At 41.5% G+C, this 18138-nt stretch overlaps 1 protein-coding gene across 1 annotated transcript in view; it reads right to left on the bottom strand.

Annotated features, from left to right (window-relative positions):
* SMC1B (structural maintenance of chromosomes 1B) overlaps positions 1-18133 on the bottom strand; it is a 63443-nt gene extending 45310 nt beyond the window's left edge. The window contains 7 exon segments of the mRNA XM_065522004.2: positions 1203-1343; positions 3929-4187; positions 7152-7390; positions 11284-11487; positions 11577-11689; positions 13189-13377; positions 17993-18133. Coding sequence (XP_065378076.1) covers positions 1203-1343; positions 3929-4187; positions 7152-7390; positions 11284-11487; positions 11577-11689; positions 13189-13377; positions 17993-18101 — 1254 coding nt within the window. The 5' untranslated portion in view covers positions 18102-18133.
* Between the last annotated feature and the right edge of the window lie 5 nt (positions 18134-18138).

Genomic DNA, 18138 nt, shown 5'->3' with positions numbered 1-18138 from the left:
ACAAGCAGGAAAGAGTCCCTGCCCTCAAAGAACTAATGCCTAGTAGGAGAAACAGACAATTAAATAAGTAATTATATAGTAGAGTGGTTTTGTGTTATAATAATATAGGCACCTATAGGGCAACTAACAGGCTTGCGGGTGAGGATTTCACAAAAGTTTTGTTCTATTCACTTTATCATTAAATCCAATTGGAGACTACTACAAGTCTTCTCCACCTGTCTGCAACTACGTATGTTCTTCTTACTGTTTTTTTGTATCCAAAAGACAACAGCAATTCAACCAACACTTATTGACATCTACTAAGTGCAAGGTTTACAATGGACACAATTAGAATCCTGTCTTTAATAAGCTTTCAGTCTAGTAGAGAGGTACCAATTCATTGTTATTTTTATGCAATCTGACAAAAGCCCTTAGATATAGATAAAAAATTGGCCCGGCACGGTGGCTCAGGCCTGTAATTCCAGCACTCTGCGAGGCTGAGGCAGGCAGATCACCTGAGGTCAGGAGTTCAAGACCAGTTTGACCAACGTGGAGAAACCCCGTCTTTACTAAAAATACAAAATTAGCCGGGCACGGTGGCACATGCCTGTAATCCCAGTTATTCAGGAGGCTGAGACAGGAGAATCGCTTGAACCTGGGAGGTGGAGGTTGTAGTGAGCCGAGATGGCGTCATTGCACTCTAGTCTGGGCAACAAGACCAAAACTCCATATCAAATAATAATAATATTAATAGGTAGTTATATGAGGAAGACATTATTTTTGGCTTTTTTAGGAACTGGGATATAAAGAAAAGGAGGGACAGGGAAGGCTTTGCAGTGTTGGTAACTCTAGATTTTAACACGTAAAGATAAATAGATTATTCCAAGAAGAAATTAGCATGCACAAAGTCAAAAATGTGCAATGTGTATTTTCATAAATCAGCATATAATTTTATAACATATCAATTATACAAATGTTTTAAAAGTAATTCCTGCTATGTTACCACCTTTGTTTTTCTTCTTGCACAAAATACCCTCTTCTACTCACAGAACTATCATAGATTATGCCTTTTATATTTGTATCTTCATCTGCCAAATCATGAAATAAACGAAATGAGGCAGTATAGTGTAAGGTTAAGGAGATTCATTCTGGAGACAGGTACAATAAGGAAATAAAATTTCATTAAGAATAATTCTAAATCATTACTGTACAACCCAAGATACCTGAACTTCTCCATGCCTCCTCTTTTCAAATGCCAGTCTTTCTTCATCTGTCTTCTGTTCCCATTGCAGTTTTTCCAGTTGTTGAGTCATCGTAGCTACTTTCTTTCTTACTTGTTCCTTAAGTTCTTTATAATGATCCAGCTGCATAAACAGTATTGAAAAATTGCTAATTCATGACAGCAAATTCTTTGTATGAAATCCTGTACTAGAAGATAATTAATCTTCCCAAAAGTTTGCTTTATATAAATTAAATCATAATCGACCACCTGCCCAGGGAAAATAATGTGAGCATGAAAGCTCCTTTTAAAAAACTGTTTATTATTTATTTATTTATTTATATTTGAAACTGTTATTTATTTTTATTTTGCTCTGTTGCCCAGGCTGGAGTACAGTGGCACAATCATGGCTCACTATAGCCTTGGCCTCCTGGACTCAAGTGTTTATCTTATTATTCATAAGGTAACCATTTTTTCCTCTCATAAACACTTAAAAGATACATGTGGCTTTGAGGGGACATGATCACTTAATTTTTTTTTTTTTTTGAGACGGAGTCTCGCTCTGTCGCCCAGGCTGGAGTGCAGTGGCGCGATCTCGGCTCACTGCAAGCTCCGCCTCCCGGGTTCACGCCATTCTCCTGCCTCAGCCTCCCGAGTAGCTGGGACTACAGGCGCCCTCAACCGCGCCCGGCTAATTTTTTGTATTTTTAGTAGAGATGGGGTTTCACCGTGGTCTCGATCTCCTGACCTTGTGATCCGCCCGCCTCGGCCTCCCAAAGTGCTGGGATTACAGGTGTGAGCCACCGCGCCCGGCATGATCACTTAATTGACAAGAAGGAAACTAATTACTTAAGGTGCTTTAAAATGTTCAGTGACGAATTAATCTCTAACTTATTATACAAGATTTAATTATAATCAGTAGATGGCAAAAACACGTAATTGACAACCACATTTTTATCATTTATCTTTTATCAATGTTATGATAATCTTATATCACAATTATATACAAAAATAATTATGACTATGTAAGTAGAAAAAATACATCATTTTCTCTGGATTCTCCTTTCTCTTTTAAGATTTTTGGACAGAGACCTTAGTATAGAGGTTTTCGTTGCTCTATTTTAAACAGTCTTTTAGGCCAGGCACAGTGGATCATGCCTGTAATCCCAGCACTTTGGGAAGCTGAGGCAAGAGGATCACTTGAGCCCAGGAGTTTGAGACCAGCCTGGGCAACACAGTGTGACCTCATCTCTACAAAAAATTTAAAAATTAGCCAGGTATGGTAGCATGCACCTGTAGACAGGAGGATAGACTGAGCCCAGGAGTAACACTGTAGTGAACTATGATTGATAGCAGCAGGAGGCAGATAAATCCTAGGCAGACAGGGGTGGGCCCCCAGTGAAACCTTCAAGACAAAGACAGTTTAAAGCCTAGCTACAAGTCCTGGGTAAATCCCCAGACAAGATTGAGAACCTCTCTTCCTGTTTGGTGTGCTTACCTCTGATTGATCCCTACCCATCACCTATTTTACATACACCTACCCTTCCCTAATTGGCTTTTCACACTGTTGTACCCACTTTAGAGTGGTGCCTTTATTTTAGCCTTTTTATGCATACTCACAAACCAATCAGCACACATTCCCCCATTGTGAGTCTATAAAAGCCCCAGACCCAGCTACACTGGGGGAGAAACCACCTGACTTCAGGTAGTGGACGACAACCTCTTGCATCCCCTCTCTGCTGAGAGCTGTTTCATTACTCAATAAAATTTTTCTTTGCCTTCCTCACTCTTCGATTGCCCGTGTAGCCTCATTCTTCTTAGACACAAGACAAGAACTCAGGACCCACTGAACATGAGTACACAGAAGGCTGAAACACTGTGGCCCTCTGCCCTCTGCTGGCAGAGGGCAGCCGCCCCACATGACAGGAAGCAGTGGCAGGGCTGAGTCAGCCCTGGAGCTGAGGGCCAGAGTGGGCCAAGAGGCTGACAGAGCTGTTAACACGCGACCATGGCAGCTGTGGCATTCGCACCAGAGTGCAGGCTAGGTGCAGCCTGGCAAGCTGAGTGGACGGGGTGTCTCCTGCAGTGAATGTGGGACCAAGCAAGGCCTGGAAGCAAGGCCTGGGCAAGGGTGTCACCAACCGAGGGTCTCTGGCTAACAAAGTGACTGAGAAAAATCCTGCATTGGCCAGGCATGGTGGCTCATGCCTGTAATCCCTGCACTTTGAGAGGCCGAGGCGGGTGAATCACCTGAGGTCGGGAGTTTGAGACCAGCCTGACCAACATGGAGAAACCCTGTCTTTACTAAAAATACAAAATTAGCCAGGCATGGTGGCGCATGCCTGTAATCTCAGCTACTCAGGAGGCTGAGGCAGGAGAATCACTTGAACCCAGAAGGCGGAGGTTGCAGTGAGCCAAGACCACACCATTGCACTCCAACGTGGGCAACAAGAGTGAAACTCCTTCTCAAAAACAAACAAAAATCCTGCATCATGATCATGCCACTGCACTCCAGCCTGAGTGACAGAGCGAGACCCTCTCTCTACAAAATTAAAATTAAAAATAAATAAATTTAGATTCTGTATACAGGCTGAAAAATTTAAATCCCCACAATTTACACTGAGGATAATCTCTTAAAATATCACACAGGTCATCTTTTAAATTTTTTTCTAATTCAAAGAAGCTGAAATAATAGAAACATAAGATTTCCCCTAAGTTGACCTTTTTTACCTGACTGGCTTCCAGTTCAATGTCTCGCCCTTTACGTAAAATTTCTTCCTCAATCTGTTTTTCGAAACTTCTCCATGCACCATCTAAATCAGCCAGCTCTGTCTCCAGGGCTTTTATATCATCCTCCTGTTTAGAACATTGTTTTTCGCTGTCCTTTATTGTTTTCTTAGCCACATCTAATTTCTTAAGGTGGTGAGAAGTGTTTTCTTTGGCTTTAATGTACTGAGGCCTCTTCTGATTTAAAAGGGTTTCAAGTGACCTGAAAAGGGAAAAACATTTGCTTTAAAGAAAATTTCATTTCTTTGATATATAAAGGGAAGAAGTTGTTTTGATCAAACCACTTTAAAAAAGAAATCCTAAAATCAACTTTCAGAAACTGTAAGCAGATCAGTGGTTGCCAAAGGTTGAGCAAGGTCAGTGGGAGGGTTGAATAAAGCACAGGATCACTTTTGAGAGTGGTACTGTAGTGGTAGACACTTGACACTATGAATTTGCCAAAACCTATACTACTTTACAGCACCAAGAATGAACCTTAATGTAAGCAAATTAAAAAAGAATCACTCAGGAGGCTAAGGGATCCTAGATGGAATGTAGAATGCAATAAAAGAATCTAACTTTATTACAAATGTAGAAACAACCTTACTGAAGTGGTGGAAGGAAAACATGCTGACCAAATTCTAGAAATGAGTGGAGTCTGTAAGACTAAAAACAGAAGAATTGTACATAAGTACTTTGTAACATATAGTTACAAAGATGCTTTCCAAGGGGTATGGGTTAACAATTCTGACACTATTACATATGATTACTGGAATTGCACAATTAAGCAAATGGATGGCAGATGGTAGAAGCCAGATTTCCCACTGTTGAAGTGGGAGGTTACAGATAAGCAAGAGAAGGCTAGAATGATTAATGGCTTAGAATTGGGAGACATCAATATGAACTCATGTTTAGCTTAATATAGATGGTCACATACGAAAATATTTATAGCTATGTGTATAAATAGTATACACACGTATTTCCTAGTTCCAACAGCTGAGAAAGCCTAGAAGCAAGGACACTCCAGTAACAACGAACACATCTACCACCTAGATGTTGGTTCCCAATACCATTCTTCAATAAAAGGAACCAGGGTTCCTTGGAGAGCCTGGGGCAGGCTCACACAAGTTGGGGCAAGCTGATGCTTGGACTGCCTTATACAAGATGACACTAGAAGATACTTATCTTCTAGAAAGTAAGGAAGAGCTCCAAAAAAAATCACAATAATGAGAATATTTCAAAGGGATGCAGGAGCCAACTCAAAGAGTTCTCAGTGGCCACAGCAGGAACAATCTAAGCAATAAAATCAACAAGGTAATATTGGATTATAACCCCAAATGTAAAATATCCATAAATCTATACTGATGTAAATAACAATTAATTTAATTTAAAAATAAACAAGTAGAGACAAATCTGTGCAGAATTCCAAATAAATCATGTAGATACTTTGCCCTCAAGGTAAAACATAACTCTCCCTACTCCTTAAGTGTGGGCTATGCATAGTGACTTCCTCTCAAAGACTGCAGTATGAAAAGGGAGAAAAACTTATAGTGGAGAAACATGACAAACCTGACATTCAGTCAGGTGATCAAGGTCAACATCAACAGTGATACCATGTTGATATGACATATGATATACTATACGATAAATGTCATGTGACATATATAATACACTGACACTCTAATAGAATATAATGCAAATGACATTTTACTTCTGTGGTCTTCCTCCCCACAGTCTGTATCTTCAGTCTAATTATGAGAAAACCATCAGACAAATCCCAGTTGAAAGATGTTCTACAAAAAAACTGACCAATATTCCTCAAAATTGTCAAGCTCATCAAAAACAAGAACTGTCACAGCTAAAAGGTGCCTAAGGAAACATATAACTAAACGTAATATGGCATTTTGGATCATAAAAAGGACATTAGGCAAAAACTGAGAAAATATGTATAAAGTATGGACTTTAGTTAATGTATCAATATTAGTTTATTAATTGACAATGTATCATAATAATGTAAGATGTTAATAGCAGAAACTGAGTGTTGGGAATATGGGACTGATACAGGAGCAAAAAATAAATTATTTAGGCAGATAGTAAAGGTTAAGAGAGTTCTCAGCAGAGCTTCCCTTTTAACAAAAAGCAGCCCCCAAATCATTTCTTTTATAACAAAGAGGAGCCTGAAAAGTCAAGCTACAAACATACATAAGCAAGCTGGAAGCTTGTACGAGTGAATGCCAGCAGCTGAGCCAACAGAAAAGGGCTACCCAGAAGCCAGCTAAGTTCAACGTGAAGGCTCCATCTTCCCTTTTCTTTGTCACCATGTGTACAGTAGAAAAGTTGGCAACATGGTATCAGCCAGGTACAGAATCTGCACAATAAAAAATTACGGTGGGTGGCCAGCTTCTTTGTGCACTATGCAAATGGCACACCTAGTCCTAACCAGTTCTTCACGTGCTCTGCAAATGGCATACCTGGTGTGAGCAATCCTTCATGCCCTAAATCAGACACCACCTCCTCAAGCACATCTATAAAACCTCCTGTACTTCGCTGTGGACCAGAAGACCCGATCGGCAGCCCCTCTCTCTGCATGGAAGAAAGCTTTTCTCTTTCTTTCACCTATTAAACCTCCACTCTTAACCTTACTCCTTGTGGGTCTGCATCCTTGATTTCCTTCGTGTAAGGCAATGAACCTCGGGTATTACTCCAGACAACCACCACCACTTCAGGACCATTCTATACTATTTTTTTTTTCCTTGAGATGGAGTCTCACTCTGTCACCTAGACTGGAGTGCAGTGGTGCGATCTCAGCTTACTGCAAGCTCCACCTCCTGGGTTCATGCCATTCTCCTGCCTCAGCCTCCCAAGTAGCTAGGACTATAGGCGCCTGCCACCATGCCCAGCTAATTTTTTGTATTTTTAGTAGAGACGGGGTTTCACCATGTTAGCCAGGATGGTCTCAATCTCCTGACCTTGTGATCCACCCACCTCGGCCTCCGAAAGTGCTGGGATTACAGGTGTGGGCCACCGCGCCTGGCCTGTACTATCTTTATAATTTTTCTGTATATCTAAAAGTATTCCAAAGTAAAATGCTTATTTTTAAAAATCAATTTTCAAAGTGTCACTTACATTATTTCCTCTGTCAACCTACATATAACCCAATTGTTAATATCAACTTTTAAAAACTCACTTTAATTCTTTTTCTGTTTGTTGTAGTTGTCTAGTTAGAATTCCATGTTCCTTTTTCCTGGCTTTAACTATGTTTTCATGATGAGACAAAGACTCTCTTGTGACACTCAAATCCCTTTTCACATGCTCTAACTTGGTGTTCAGGAAATCAATCTTTTTCTCATTATGGTACAGTTGAAAAAGCTGCAGTTGTATCTTGTTCATTTTCAGTTCTTCAAGGAGACTCTGGTAACGTTCTGCCTATAAAAGAGTATAATTCAACAGCAGTTAAAAGGGAGTATATTTAAGTTGGCCTTTAATAAACTCAACTATTGTACCAACAAATTAATAAATTTTTATTTGTCATTAGGACATAATATCCTTGCCAAAAGTAGCATAATTTGGCGAGGGTTTCTGAATATACTTTTTAAATAACCCAGTAAACCAGTAAATGATGTTGTGTTCTTGTGCTCAGTGGTATGATGATAAGAACAATGAAGTGGCGTGCATTCACCTGGGTCCCTTTTGTCTGGACCTGTGAGCTTGACAACTCAATCAGTATTTCTGGCATCAGCTTCCTCCTTTGTAAACTGAAAGAAGAGTGTGATATGACTAATAAAGTGCTAGCAACTTTAAATTCAGTGACTCCAGGAAAAATTCCTACTACAGGAAGTAGTTTTTCTACTGATAAAACAGGACTCTTACAATGCTAAATTATATGTGAAAAATAATAATTTCCTTAACATCTGTGCTATTAAAGAAATAAAGGAACAGACTACCTCAAGAGGAGCTCCTAATCAATACTGGAAGTATTTCAAGTAATAGGCTATCTGCTAGGATGTTTAAAAAACAATTAGGAAGTTGTTTTGTTCTAACTGTCCTTAAAATGTTTAAATTCTGCAATTCAGTATATCGTGATTACTACAGTCTGATTTCCACTGCTGCCACTCCTTTCCACTAACAAAACCAAGGACATGTATACACACATTCGAAAATATGAAGACATAGAGAAACATCACTAATAAGAAACATCCACTTTTCATTTACTTCTTCAAATATGTATCGAGTACTATGTGCCAGGCACTGGTCTACGCATTGGCAATACAGCAGAAAATAAGACAGACTATCCCTGATCTTGTTTGTTTGTTTGAGACAGAGCTTTGTTCTCTCACCCAGGCTGGAATGCAATAGCACGATCACAGCTCACTGTAGCCTCGACCTCCTGGGCCCAAGAGATCCTTCTGCCTCAGCCTCCTGAGTGGGTGGTCTCCTCCCTTACCACCACACCTGGCAAATGTTTTAAGTCTTATTTTTGTAGAGATGAGGTCTCACTATGTTGCCCAGGCTAGTCTCGAACTCCTGGGCTCAAGGGATGCTCCCACCTCGGCCTCCCAAAGTACTGGGATTAAAGATGTAAGCCACCATACCCAGCCCAACCCTGCTCTCATGCAGTTTATATTCCAGTTATTCTAATGGGGAGAAGAGAGGAAGAAAAGTCAGAGAATAAATACGAGGACCAAACTCTGACCTTTTTTCTTCTCTTGCCCAAATTTCTATCTAAGGAGCCTGGGGAATCTGCTCTACAAAGTGTCATCAGAGAATTTTTTTTTTTTTTTTTTTTTTTTGAGACAGAGTCTCACTCTGTCACCCAGGCTAAAGTAGCGCAGTGGTGCCATCTCGGCTCACTGCAACCTCTGCCTTTTCAGTTCAAGTGATTCTCCTGCCTCAGCCTCCTGAGTAGCTGGGATTACAGGCATGTGCCACCACACCTGGCTAATTTTTCTATTTTCAGTAGAGACGGGGTTTCTCCATGTTGGCCAGGCTGGTCTGAAACTCCTCACCTTAAGTCATCCGCCCGCCTCCGTCTCCCAAAGTGTGGGGATTACAGGCGTGAGCCACCACGCTTGGCCAGAGGGGTTTTATTCAACCCTATATAATATAGCTTACTTTCCAACCTGATGCTGGCATAGTATCACATGACAGAAAAGGAAGGAAATTAAAATATTTTAACTGCGAATATGTTTCTTTGCCGTATCTTGAAATAGCCCTGCAAAGTTGTCTCTTGTGGGGAAAAATCTACATTCTGTAAAGAATCCCCTTTCCCTTTTCCAAGCCTCTTTTCCCAAACCAGGAGACAATCAGCTAAGAGTCCAATACCTTTTTAAGTCTGATAAGAAACATTTACAATCTATTCTCTCTGAAGCCTGCTACCTGGAGGCTTCATCTGCATAACAAGAACATTGGTCTCTACAATCCCTTATCTTAACCCAGACATTTCCTTTCTGTTGACTCCAGGTCTTTATATAAGACTCTTTCGACCAACTGCCAATAAGAAAATCTTTGAGGCTGGGCGCGGTGGCTCAAGCCTGTAATCCCAGCACTTTGGGAAGCGGAGACAGGCGAATCACGAGGTCAGGAGATCGAGACCATCCTGGTTAACACGGTGAAACCCCACCTCTACTAAAAAGAATACAAAAAAACTAGCCGGGCGAGGTGGCGGGTGCCTGTAGTCCCAGCTACTCGGGAGGCTGAGGCAGGAGAATGGCGTAAACCCAGGAGGCGGAGCTTGCAGTGAGTTGAGATCCGGCCACTGCACTCCAGCCTGGGCGACAGAGCAAGACTCCGTCTCAAAAAAAAAAAAAAAAGAAAGAAAATCTTTGAATCCACCTGGAAGCCCCGCTCCCCCTCCTTTCCAGAATGAACCAATGTACATCTTACAAGCATTGACTGATGTCTTATAGCCCCTAAAATGTATAAGACCTAGCTGTGGCCCGACCACTTTGGACACATGTTCTCAGGATCTCCTTAGAGCTGTGTCACAGGCCATGGTCACTCATATTTGGCTCAGAATAAGTCTCTTCAAATATTTTACAGAGTTTGACTCTTTGTTGACAGACAAACAAACAAATAATAAACAAGATAATTTTATACAGCAATAAATGCTACAAAAGAAACAAAATAGGGCAATGTGCTAGTACAAGGGAAAGGGTGCTAATTTAGATTGGAGGAATGAACAGTAAATGCCTACCTGAGAAAATGGCTTTTTAATAAAAACATGAAAGAGAGACTACCAGGTATGCAAAATCAGGCATACAGCTATCTAGGCAGAGGAAATAGCAAAAATCCCAGAATAGAAAGAAGTTTGTTGTGTTCAACACATAACGAAGGTCAATGTGGCAGCAAAGCACAGGAAGTTAAGGTTCAAGAGGTAAACAGGGACAAGACCAGTACACTTTATAAGAGACAACATTATCAGTGCAGTGAGAAGCACTGCACTGGAAGGTTTTATGCATGGAAAGTTAGGATCTGATTTGAGTTTCAAAAATATCACTTTAACTACAACCGAAGACAAGGTACTATATTAGGCATTGTGAAGCGGCCCAAGAAATGTACAGAGATACATTTGCATGTAATGTGGCCATGGCCTCCTAGGAGCTTCCCAAGACACTTTCAGGGAGTCCTTGAAAGCAAAATTATTTTCATAGTAATACTAAGACTTTATTTGTCTATTTCAATGTGTTGACACTTGCACTGACAGTGTGGATAAAATTGCTGGGTCTTATCATAAGTAAGATTTAACATAGAAGTGTTTATGAGAATCCAGCTGTCTTTTATTAAGTTAGACATTAAGGAAATTATAAAAGTGGTAAAACAATGTCTATTGGTTTCGGAAAATATAGTCATCTTTCATAAAAATGCTATTTATGTTAACATGTAATGAGTTTATTGCTATTTTTACAGGGATCATTAAAACAGTTTTTAAATTTCCAGTGTTAATTTCAAATACAATAAATATTAATAGATATAACCCATATGAACAAAAACTCCTTGGGGTCCTCAATAATTTTTAAGAGCATAAGGGGTTTAATATCCAAACATCTGAGAGCCTTTGCTACATAAGACAAAAACCCCTCAAGCTTGTTTTCAGTTGGGAAAATCAGACATTTTTCTAGTTTAGGCTGTCCTGCCTATTCGGAAAGAAAAACCCAAATAGTGGGAAATACATAAAAAAGTTTATCTTAATGAATATTGGGCTTTAATTGTCTTATACTATTAAATTAATCTTCTTGGTAACCCCAAGCCCATATCTAGTGATTCTAATATAGAAAATTTGGTATCCAATACTTAATGGTTACATCTTCATGACATCTTACCTCTTCCTTCTCTAATTTTGCCTGTCTGCGCTCTGCCGCTACATTTTTTTTCTTATTAAAATTAAACTGTGCATCCTCTTCGGCTTTTTGTAACTTTCTTTTCTTTTCTTCGTATTCTCCTATAAGCTCTCCTGAAGTGCTGATTTCTTCAAAAAACTGTGTCCTTTCTTTGGGTTTCTTCATTGAAATTGACTCTACAGTTCCCTTTTAAAAACAGTAATGCACACCAACATAAAAAATATAGTGATGTGTTTTCAAAATTCTGAATCAAATAAACTACTACAGCTACTTACCTGAAAAACTAAACAATTTTGTGCTTTGGCTATTATGCCTATCTTTTCCAACTCTGCAATGTAAACAGAACGACTCACAAGATTATCATCAAAGCGAAATTCTGAGCATCCCCCTAAAATAAAAGAATAAAAAGCCTGTTAAAAAATATATAAATACCAGATATATCTCAAAATCCATTGAAAGTTTAATAAAATTACTTTTACATGGGAATAAATGCATTTAATGAGTCAACAAATATTAAGTGTCTATTACATGTCAAGGTCTATTTTACAGTGGCGAACAAAACACATGAAAGTCTCTGATCTGAAGGAGCATATATCCGAGTCAGGATGTAAAAGGAAAATAAATCTCAGAACTCCCAACTCACTAAGCCAAAGGGAAAAGTTGAGCTGGAAACTAGGTCATGCAAACTTGCCTCCTATTTTGTTCCTAAATAAGGTAGCTGTAAAGATTAAACAACAACAACAACAACTGCATGCCTCCTTCACAATTTACCCACAGGGAAATTCCTTGTGGGCCCCAAGATCTTTACCCTAAAACAGTTCTGTTGAATTTCAACCTGACAATATAAAATGACAGCTTATCTTCACATGTACAGGACAAAGGACAGAACTCAAAGTCATCCCTCTGCTCATCTGAGATAAATGCATATCTGATTGTCTCCTCTGCCCTATCTTTATCTTTTTTTTTCTGAGACAGGGTCTTGCTCTGTTGCCCAGGTTGGAGTGCAGTGGCGCAAACTCGGCTCACTGTATCCTAGACCTCCCAAACTCAAGTGATCTTCCCAACTTAGCCTCCTAAGTACTGGGACTACAGGCTCACGCTACCACACACAGCTAATTTTTTGTACAGACAGGGTCTCACCACGTTACCCAGGCTGGTCTCAAACTCCTGAGTTCAAGCAATCCTCCCGCTGTGGCCTCCCAAAGTGCTGGGATAACAGGCGTGAGCCACCATGCCCAGCCTATATTATCTTACATAAAAATGCAGATTCACTGAGCTAGCCTAAGGCATGAATGACTCTGCCTCTACCCCCATCACATGTAAACAACTGATCAAAGGCTCAAATAATTCAACTACTGGTCTCTTATCCATCCACACCTTTAAAAAAAATTTCTTCCTCTTTCCCCAATCCTCGCCCTTTTCCTGTAAATATATATATACACACACACAAATTCAAACATTTCACTCAAGTTGCTTTTTGGTGGTAGAAAAAACTGTCTATAAAAGCCAAAAATGTGCATACAATTTGTTCATCACTAAGAAAAACTGATAAACATAAAGAACTTCAAGGATAAATGTTATGATTTCTCTGTCTTCAAGGTACTCCCTCCTTCATCTTAACTAAATATCCAGATTTTAAAATGTTATTTGACAGTAGGGGGATTTGAACAATTATGTCTGTTAAGGAAAAGCAGACATAATTGGAGAATTATGTGGCGAATCAAACAGGTTGTTACTTGCTTCTGAGATATGCTATGCAAGAGAAAAAAAGAACTCTAGCTCATTATGCCAGTAGAATAATAAACCATACCCTCCAAAAAAAGAAAAAACGGGCAATCTTACTTGACTCTTGAAAAATAAAATGAAAAAAAATTTTATAAAAAGTACCTCGGATAATCCTTGTAAATGTTTTCTCTTCACCACTTTCCTCCACATATACAATTTTTACACTTGCAGAAGAAGAAATAGGTTTTCCAATATGTGCTCCATGAATGAGTTCTTGAATATTTTTCACTCTTAAATTAATTGTTTTCTCTCCCATTACAAAACTAAGTGCATCCATTACATTAGATTTTCCTGGGGAAGAAAAGAAAAAAACTATACATTCTTAATGCTAAAAAGCCCTGCCCAGAGCTGAAGAAACCAGGTCACCAATTGAAGTGAAATATAGCCAATAGACATGTCCTTCTTAATCAATGTTCAAAATGCATGACTGAAATATCTGATGTAGAAAATTTGCTTCTTCCACGCATCCATTGTAGACTATTAAGAGGTCTAAATTTAAGGGCTGAAATACATGTATCTAAATTCCAGCTCTCTTCCATTATTAGGTATCACACCATGGCAAATCATTTAACTTCACTGAGTTTCAGTTATCCTCATTTTATAAATATGGAAACTATCACCTAAAGCATTGGTGCAGCAACAAATCCTCATATACTCTAAAAAAAAGAGACGCTAAGGCTGGGCGCAGTGGCTCACACCTGTAATCCCAGCACTTTGGGAGGCCAAGGTGGGCAGATCACCTGAGGTCAAGAGTTCGAGACTAGCCTGGCCAACATGGTGAAACTCCCTCTCTACCAAAAAATATAAAAAACAGCTGGGCTTGGTGGCACGGACCTGTAGTCCCAGCTACTCAGGAGGCTGAGGCAAGAGAATCGCTTGAACCTAGGAGGCGGTGGTTGCAGTGAGCCGAGACTGCACCACTGCACTCCAGCCTGGGCAACGTGGAGACTCCAACTCAAAATAAACAAACAAACAAACAAACAAAGAGAAGCTAACTAAATCCAGGATCTTTTCAAGGGCTAGATCAAAATTGTTTATGATTGGTATGAGATGGTGCTACAGAAAATTTATATAACAGGATTGATACTGTTATCTTTTGAAAGTCCTACTTACAAGGTTGGCTGGCTTACAGGGATTTGGATTAGGATGTTGGGAGGGTTTCTAACATTCCCTATTAAGAATGGTTCACTGTGCCTAAACTATCTGTGCAAACAATATGATTTAATCTGAACAAATGCTTTCTTTCTAGGATTCTGGAATATTATTTTATAATTTCTTTTGAGGAAGATCTGGCATAAGAAGATTCTGGAACTTGGGTACATGATAGGCAAACCGTGCCTATGTGACAATCTCCCGATAAAAACGCTGCACATTGAGTCTTTAGTGAGGTTCCCTGGTGGGCAACATTTCACATGTGTGGACTAGCTGCTGGAGGAATGAAGCACTGAGTGACACCAATGGGTAAGGACTTAGAATCTTGCACCTGGTTTCCTAAGACTTTGCCCCATATACCCTGTCCCTTTGCTGAGTTTGCTTTGTATTTTTTCACTGTAATAAATAATAGTATTGAGTCAAACTATATGTAGAACCCTGTGAGTTTTCCCAACAAATTACTGAACCTAAGGGTAGCTGTGGGCATTCCTAATCCCAATGTTAAATCTGTTACCCAATCATTGGCCCATAATTTTCTCTAAGACAATTTCCAAGGTGCAACGTCAATGCAGCTGTCACCATCTCTATTAATTTATTTCCCCTTTTCACATCCCTTTCCCTATATCCATAGAGCAGTTTAAATTTTCAGGCTGGGTGCAGCAGCTCACGCCTGTAATCCCAGCACTTTGGGAGGCCGAGCCAGGAAGATCACCTGAGGTCAGGGATTTGAGACCAGCCTGACCAACATGGTGAAACCCCATCTCTACTAAAATACAAAAAATTAGCCAGCTGCATTGGCACGCGCCTGTAATCCCAGCTACTCGGGAGGCTGAGGCAGGAGAATTGCTTGAACCCATAAGACAGAGGTTGCAGTGGGCTGGTATTACACCACTGTACTCCAGCCTGGGCAAGAGAGCAAGACTCCATCTCAAGACAAAATAAATAATTAATTTTCAATGCCAAAAGTAGGAAAGTAACATGAACAAAGCAAAGAAATACTATCAGCCACTGGAAATATGGCTTAGTTTTAGAGGTTTAGGGTCTTTCTAAAAAGAACTAGAAATAAATTGCTGCAAATTTACTTAGCTGAGTCTCAGTCAACTAACAGATATGAAATGGCTTTTTTGGGTTAATGGATAATCTGCACATTGAGGGCTATTGTAAGACAGTGAAAATGGGACAAGGTAAACATTCATTGAATTAAATTATTAGGTAATTCAAGTATAAGTAACAGAACTAAACAGAAACTTTTAAAATCAATGTCATTATTTAAATCTGCCTAAAATAAATACTTCTCATCCAAATCCATTTATTCCATTAAATTTCATTAATATTGTCCCTGTCTAATAAAGGTTATAGTCTGTCAAGAGACTCAAGGCAGCATAACATACCATAAAGTGGCAACAACCCAAACATCCATCAACTGATGAATGGATAAACAAAATGTAGTGTATCTATACAGTAGAATATTATTTGAAAACAAGGACATAAGTACTAATACAAGTAACATAGATAAACCTGAAAAACATTATACTAAGTGAAAGAAGTCAGACACAAAAGGCCATATATTGTCTGATTGTATTTATACGAAATGTCCCATATAGGTAATTTCATAGAGATAGAAAGTAGATTAGTAGATGCGAGGCGCTAGGTGGAGAGGAGATAACGGGGAGTGATTACTAATGAGTACAAGGTTTCTTTGGGGGCAATGAAAATGTTTTGGAAGTAGATGGTGATGATGGTTGCACAACTTTTGAATATACTAAGAACCACTGAACAGTGCATTTTATTTATTTTATTATTTACTTATTTATTTATTTTATTATTTACTTATTTATTTATTTCGAGATGGAGTCTTGCTCTGTCGTCGCCCAGGCTGGACTGCAGTGGCATGATCTCAGCTCACTGCAACCTCCGCCTCCCAGGTTCAAGCGATTCTCCTGCCTCAGTCCCCCAAGTAGCTGGGACTACAGGCGTGTGCCACGACGCCAGGCTAATTTTTGTATTTTTAGTAGAGATGAGGTTTCACCATGTTGACCAGGCTGGTCTTGAACCCCTACCTCCAGTGATCTGCCTGCCCCAGCCTCCCAAAGTGCTGGAATTACAGGTGTGCGCCACCACGCCAGGCTAATTTTTGTATTTTTAGTAGAGATGGGGGTTTCACTATGTTGGCCAGACTGGTCTCGAACTCCTGACCTCAGGTGATCTGCCCGCCTCGGCCTCCCAAAGTGCTGGGATTATAGGCATGAGCCACTGCGCCCGGCCAATTTTATTTTATATTTATCTTATTTATTTTATTTTAGAGTCCGAGTCTCGCTCTTGTTACCCAGGCTGGAGTGCAGTGGCGCGATCTTGTCTCACTGCAACCTCTGCCTCCCAGGTTCAAGGGATTCTCTTGCCTCAGCCTCCTCAGGAGTTGGGATTACAGGTACATGCCACCACACCCGGCTAATTTTTATAATTTTAGTAGAGACAGGGCTTCACCATGTTGGTCAGGCTGGTCTCTAACTCCTGATCTCATGATCCACCCACCTTGGCCTCCCAAAGTGCTGGAATTAAAGGTGTGAGCCACCGCGCCCAGCCTATATATATATATATATATATATATATATATTTTTTTTTTTTTTTTTTTTTTTTTTTTTTTTTTGGACAGAGTCACACTGTGTCGCCCAGGCTGGAGTGCAATGGCGTGATCTCAGCTCACTGCAACTTCCACCTCCCAGGTTCAACCGATTCTCCTGCCTCAGCCTCCAGAGTAGTTGGGATTACAGGCATGCGCCACCACACCCGGCTAATTTTGGTATTAATAGAGACCTTCGCAAGTCCTCTGGCCTCTCCAGACCTCAGTTTCCCCAACTATAAAATGGGGATAGCAGCCATGTGCCATGGCTAACCAAAGACCGTGTTGCCAGGAACTTAGCAAAAGCTTAGTAAACTGGGTCATCATCATCACTACATTCCTGGGTAACAATTCCCTTGGATCCAGCGGTGGTTCTGGCTGCTTGGAACCCATTACCCCCTCGACAGCTCCCTCTCACTTCAACTTCGGAAGAGAAGGAAAAAGGGACGAGAGTGACCAGGGCCGAGGGTCACAGCAGTCCCAGAAGCAGGAGTGAGGGCAGAGAACAGGGCCCAGGGCGGGACTGGGGGGGAGAGGAAGGGCCAGGACCCCCAGGGTGGGGGGCGAGGGTGGGCGCCCCAGGGTGGGGGGCGAGGGTTGGGAGCCCCTGAGATGAAGGGCGAGGGCCGGGGCTGAGGTGGGGTGGGGTCCCCCCGGGTGTCGGACGAGGGTCGGGAGCCAGGAGGTGGAGGGCGAGAGTGGGGCCCGAGAGGAAGGGTCGGGACCTCCGAGGTGGGGGGCGAGAGTGGGGCCCGAGAGGAAGGGTCGGGACCTCCGAGGTGGGGGGCGAGAGTGGGGCCCGAGAGGAAGGGTCGGGACCTCCGAGGTGGGGGGCGAGAGTGGGGCCCGAGAGGAAGGGTCGGGACCTCTGAGGTGGGGGGCGAGGGTGGGGACCGACGTGCGGCGGAGGGGCAAGGCTCAGGACCTCTGAGGTGGAGGGCGAGGGCCAGGGCTGAGGTGCGGTGATGGGCAGGGGCTGGGCCAGGGCCAGGCCGGGATCCAGTCAGGGTCAGGGCTGGAAGCAGAAGGCCGGCCAGGCGCCCGCGGCAGCCGCCCACACCCCACAGGCCACGTGTGGCCTGGACGCCTGGGGCGGCGGAGGCGCTCGGGTGGCGCCCTGAGCTGCTCAGTTACCAGAGCCATTGGGGCCGATGATGCAGGTGAACCTCCGGAAGGGGCCAATGACCTGGCGGCCCCGCCAGGACTTGAAGTTTTCCACCAGCAGCAGCTCCAGGTGGCCCATGGCGCCGCCCTCCACGCCTCACCCGCGTCCTCAAGCG

The sequence above is a fragment of the Macaca fascicularis genome, chromosome 10 (genome assembly GCF_037993035.2).
Source record: "Macaca fascicularis isolate 582-1 chromosome 10, T2T-MFA8v1.1".
NCBI lineage: Eukaryota > Metazoa > Chordata > Mammalia > Primates > Cercopithecidae > Macaca > Macaca fascicularis.
This window is presented reverse-complemented; position numbering and strand designations above follow the sequence as displayed.